General features: G+C 32.2%; 1 protein-coding gene across 1 annotated transcript; it reads left to right on the forward strand.

The window, feature by feature from the left end:
- The first annotated feature begins 1,194 nt into the window (after positions 1-1,194).
- On the forward strand, positions 1,195-4,222 carry LOC127107430 (chaperone protein dnaJ C76, chloroplastic). The gene is made up of 9 exons (XM_051044710.1): positions 1,195-1,644; positions 1,791-1,919; positions 1,998-2,127; positions 2,372-2,492; positions 2,675-2,756; positions 3,147-3,200; positions 3,293-3,331; positions 3,634-3,733; positions 3,914-4,222. Exons 1-9 carry the CDS (start codon positions 1,405-1,407, stop codon positions 4,042-4,044), a joined length of 1,026 nt encoding a protein of 341 aa, XP_050900667.1. The 5' UTR covers positions 1,195-1,404; the 3' UTR covers positions 4,045-4,222.
- Positions 4,223-6,001: the final 1,779 nt, after the last annotated feature.

The raw sequence follows: 6,001 nt of genomic DNA on the forward strand, positions 1-6,001 counted from the left end.
TAAGGAGGATGCCAATGTGTGATCCCAAAGTCAATGCATATGATGTGATAGCATGAGGGATCTTAGGGTCAAAATTGGGGTCTTACACCTTGATACAAACTTTGACTGTTGAGGAATAAAAAAATCCACAACTTCGCTTTTGTGCTTCCTGAGTTGTTACCTACTGAGATTAAGTTTGATCACGACCATTACAACATAGCTATGTCACTTTGAAAGAAGGTCACGAGCAACTCCCAGACTAGGCATCTTGTGAGGTAGTCCCCAACTGTTGATGATTGGGTGACTATCAATGTCGATGGTGTTGTCTGCAACATTTGCAGAGCTGAAGATGTCAACAACCATTGCAGAATTGGGTGTGGAGGCATTGTTAGGAATGCTTCTGGTGGTTGGATAAAAGGTTTTTCCAAGTTTTTTAGTTCTTGCAATGTCTATACTGTTGAGATGTAGGGAATTCAAGAAGGAACTAAATTGGCTAAGAATTATAATATTAACAAATTTGAGTTTCAGATGGACAATGTGGAAGTCTTCAAAGTTATTTCTAGTTCCAAGTCTCTTAGAAAGTTCGGGCTAAGCTTGGTTCGCAAAATCCAAGATGATCTTAAAAGTCTAGATAATTATCGTATTAAGTATATTCTCCGTGAAGCTAACAATTGTGCGAATCATCTAGCTAAGCTTAGCCTCTTTCAAATTTTCCTTCTTGTATTTTTTATTTTTGTCCCTCTTTTCTGCTTGGATTTGACCAACAGAATGTTGCTGGGATTGGTTAGTGTTGTTGTTGTTTGAGCTTAGATCCTCCTTTTTAAAATGAATATTATTATTATTATTTAATATAAAAATAATAATTATTTTTCAATTATAGTTTTAAATTATTATTATTATTATTATTAGGTACTTCTAACCCATTTATAAAATTAATTAAATACCAATATAATATTTTATAATAATAATTTATGATTATATTCTTTGTGTGTGCAAACTTTAATCGACATTTATTTAAAACGGGGATATTTATTTTAAAAGGGAGAGTATATTATATGAGTTTCTCTTAAATTAAAGGGCTTTTCTAATTTAGGATCCATGCTCTAGTTTATAAGGAGAGAGGCAGTAGCAATCAATGCAGCATGTATGCACGTGATGACACGTGCTGGTCGTACGTAAAGTCCAATCCGTCTCGTTTTATTCGCTCTCTAGATTCATCTCACGCTTCCTTCAAATTCTGTGGATGTCTTTCCTTCTCACACTGCCACATCACCATTACCCTTCACACTTTCACGACACCAAAATTTCCCCACCTCAAATATTCTAAACATAAATAAAAATAATCAAAATATCAACCCCATTTTTATATTCCCGTTTTCATTATGTTGTTTATTTAATTTCTATGTTCAAAACTTGGTGATTTAAATGGCTCAGTTATTGTCTCCGGTATGCACAGAAGCTCTCAAAATCCATAATCCATCACTGAATTTGTGTCACAGAACCTCATGGCAGATGCTGCAGAAATCTCCAACTAGTCCTTGGAGTTTCGCAACACGAAGTTCCAAACGAAGAGGCTTTGGTAGGGTCAAAGTTGCTACTGATCAGGATTCATTTTCAACCAGTGACACTGTTGGAGCTGAAGATTATTATGCAGTTTTGGGTCTGGTAATTATTCACATAACTCTTAATTTTCTTCTCTTTATTACTTCAAACTCAAAATATTCAACAATTCTATGAAATGAATGGACATGCATGTGTTTTATAGAATTTCAAAGGCGTCTAATGATGGTAAAATTGGTCTTTTTTACCAGCTTCCAGATGCAACACCGGAGCAGATCAAGAAAGCATACTATAATTGTATGAAAACTTGCCATCCAGATTTGAGTGGGAATGATCCTGAGACGACGAATTTCTGCACCTTCATCAATGAAGTCTATGAGGTGGGTTTGTTTTTGGATATCTACAATTTAATGGTTGAGAAATTTGTGGTTTCAAGTTTTCTAACTACTGTAGTTCAGGTGCTCAGTGATCCAGTTCAGCGCAGGGTTTACGATGATATTCACGGGTATTCTTTGACATCTATTAATCCTTTCGCGGATGATTCTAGTCCAAAAGATCATGTTTTTGTCGACGAGTTCAGCTGCATAGGTATTTTCAAATCATTCTTACAATGTTGTATTGTACACCCTTTGGTATAACCAACAAACTTTTTTGAATGATTGTTATCTCTGATATATAATAATGACTAGATACATCATTTATTCGATGAATCTTTTTTTCACTTATAATAGTGACCGGAGTGTGTATGTTAATTAAGGGTTGTGTTCTATTTATGTTAGTGTAAGTAATTGTAATGCGTGTTATGTAATCGTGCTTCAAAATTCTTGAACAGGCTGCAAAAACTGTGCTAATGTGGCCTGTGATGTGTTTGAAATTGAGGAGGACTTTGGAAGAGCCAGGGTATACAGTCAGTTCGGGAACCCGGATTTAGTTCAACAGGCTATTGATAGTTGGTATTTCTTTATTCTATGAGTATGAGCATTACTCTAATAGTTCATTTGTTGTTTTACTTTTACAAATAGGTTTCAATTTTAGATTACCACAATTATGTATTCCTGATTTGGCACAAAAACAACAGTGTTTATGAAACAACTTAGCTAATGCAGATTAATTTTACATCCTTTTTATATTTTAGCCCTGTTGACTGCATTCATTGGACATCAGCTGCACAACTATCATTACTTGAAGACGAAATGCGCCGCATAGAAAGAGTCAATGTAAGGCCAGAGTCTATTTCTTCCATTTTCTTCTTCCTAAGATCTCTCAATTCCTAAGATAATTTCATCACATCTTTATTCTTTCCCTTTCTGCTACCGTTATATGAGAAACAGTTTTGAACAAACGTCATTTGTTTTGTTAACTTTTCATACTAGATTTTTTTTTTATGTGTTTCCAATGGTCTTTAGTGCAAATTTGGTGTTTTTCTACCTGAACTTTTTAGTCATTCGACTTCTCATTGTTATAAATGTATTTCTTAATTGGTTCTTTTAGATAATCAATTGCATAAAATTGTCCACTTGGTATAAATCATGACCATATCACCTAATGGATCTAGCTAAGCTTTTTGCATACCATTAATATAACTAGAGCTTCTTGAATTCGAGCAGGTTGCTCTGATGCTTTCAGGAATGGGATCAGCTTTAAGCGATGTTTTCAGAATGGTAAAAACATAGAGATTACCGAGTAATTTATATTTGTTATTTATGTGTTGTTTCCTCTAACATGATCTAACCATACTATAATAATATGACAGGCGAATACCCGATGGGAGAAAAGGCAGTTAAACTTCTTGGTAAGAACTCATTAACGTTCACCTTATTCTATTAACAATTTAAGAAAGCAATATTTGGAGGCTCTACAGTTTAAGATAATTCAACATTTGCTTAACAGTACCAAACTCTTGAAAGTTCTGAGTTATTAGGTTTGGACTAAGCTGCTTAAACACAAACATATTGAATACTAATTTTACATAAATGAGGGATGTCTTAACAAACTGAAACTAAAATTTCACCATAGCTTCCGCCAGTGTCTCTTTCTTTTGGTAGAAAATTCCTTTGATTGTTCAAACAACAAACAATGACGAGTGTCTTGCAGGCACAAGCGAGAATGAGAATGATGAAGCAGAAAGGTTATGACAAAGCAAATTCATACTGGGACAATCTTCGCGGAAAACCAAGAGACTACGAAAGTTCAGGTATGAAATCATAATATTAATCAACCAAGATTTTTCTTTTATCAGCTGCATTGCTTCAGCAATTCAACTTATGTAGCTAATTAACAAATTCTGACTTCATGTTGTAAATATATGACTCAGTATTTAGTTGTGGCAATTCAAGTTTTGTTTATTTGACTTGAAATGATGATGGTTTTGCAGAGGAGGAAGTGAAAGAAAGAGCTAAAAGAGCTGCAGCTGCTGCTAGAAAATGGAGGGAATACTCAAGAAAAGGTGTTAGTAAGTCCCCCTCAGTCAAACTTCCAGAGGCAACTTCCACCAAGGACAAGTGACCCTTATTTTCCTGATAACATATCTCTCTGTCCCATGTAATTAAGTCATCCATATATAGCTTGTCATTGAATTTCATAACTCAATTTCTCATTAACAATCCATAATTGTAATTTGGTAAATATAACATACATACATGGTTCATAGTATAGAAATAAAAGAAATCTAGTTCAATGTTAATATGTGAATTGACGTGTACAACTTATTTATTTCTACCAAAACTACTCACTGGTAAAGATTGTCTGAGTTTTTGTGTATTTTCAATTTTAAACAATTTTTCATAAGAGTATCTTTGAATGCATAGTAGTAGCATATTCTTTGACCAGTGTCATTGCATACTCATTATCTCTATCCAAAATAATACTAGCATATAGATTTTGATGACAAGCATTTTACTTGCACTTGATTTTATGTGCGGAACTTCTACAAATATTTTTAAAATCAAATAGAACCAAATAATTCAACTCATAAAATCAAGAATTGATATCATTTTTTATTTGGTTATATGACCAGTTTGATGGTGATTTCGTCTATGTTTGAGCAGTTCAAAGCACTTAATGATGATTTATGTAATCTTGTTTAGATAAATAGATTATCTGCAATTTATACATTTTTTATTTCTATAAATAAACAATTAAATTAAATTAAATTATTTTATATATGTTATAATTTGTTTTTACAAGTTATTTTAAAATAAAAAATTAAACTAAATTATTTTTTATATGTTATATGTTGTTTTTATAAATTATTTTAAAGAATTTAAAATAAGTCTTCACATTGAAAGTAACAGCAGGTATAAGCCATGTCTATACCGAGTTCATATTTGACATACCCTTTACAATAAACCAGAACCAACACTAGCAGAAACAAACAAAAAAAAAACAGAAATAGGATCGCCAAATTAACTAAACAGCCATACCTACTCCCCCACCAACATCAACTAAAAACAAATGACATAAACCTCAACAAAGAACACCGTTGCTGCAGACACTCTCGGACCCACAATTACAGTCCAACATGTCATCCAAACGCAATATAATCTCCTGCAACACACTCACAGGTAATGTATTCCATTCTATTTTATTTAAGACAAAGGATATTCATACACCAAAATCTACACCTTCACTATATTTATTTGTTTATCAATATGGTGAGCAGTAAAATATTATAATAATATATTTTTTATTTAATGATATTGATATAAAATTGTGTCATTAATCAATTTCATAATTATATTAATCAACTTATATTAATCAATTTTGATGACTGTTCAAAATTTATTTGAACAACTGAACGTTTATTAATCAACTTCATAATTTTATTAATCAACTTTTTATTTTTTACTAATCAACTTTTGTATACTAGTAAAAATCATTTTTAATATATGGACGTATATTAATCAACTTCATCACTTTATTAACCAACTTTTTATATTTCATTAACCAACTTTATTTCATTACTCTAAAGACAATGTTCACGATTAATGTTCACGAGTATTGTTCATATATTGTTCATACACTATTCATGTACATACACTTTTTACGCACTATTCATAATTTTTTTTAAATTTAAAAAGAACATTGTTCACCGTATAAATACGGTGAACAGTGTATACGGTGTATGTATTGGGTGTAAGATGTGGTGTATGAATTGTAAGAACAATTTTAGTTCTACAATGTATTTCTAAGATTTTGATGATAACAAAGGATGAAACAAAAATGGTACCCTAACGAGATTTTTCTAAGTATTCAGGACTCTAATCAAAACAGTCAGATAGACTCTCATCAGATATAGAATCAAGTTCTAAGATACCAATTAGAAGATACGCAAGCAGAGGCTCTGACTCTGATCAACGCAAGTGCAAGATAAACGAAAGACATCAGACACTCTGAAGTGGAAGAATGACTCTAGAATCTGAAGACGTACGCTCTGATGAAATCAAGTAAAGAGAAACTCTGA

This window comes from Lathyrus oleraceus, chromosome 7 (genome assembly GCF_024323335.1).
Source record: "Lathyrus oleraceus cultivar Zhongwan6 chromosome 7, CAAS_Psat_ZW6_1.0, whole genome shotgun sequence".
Taxonomy (NCBI): Eukaryota; Viridiplantae; Streptophyta; class Magnoliopsida; order Fabales; family Fabaceae; genus Lathyrus; species Lathyrus oleraceus.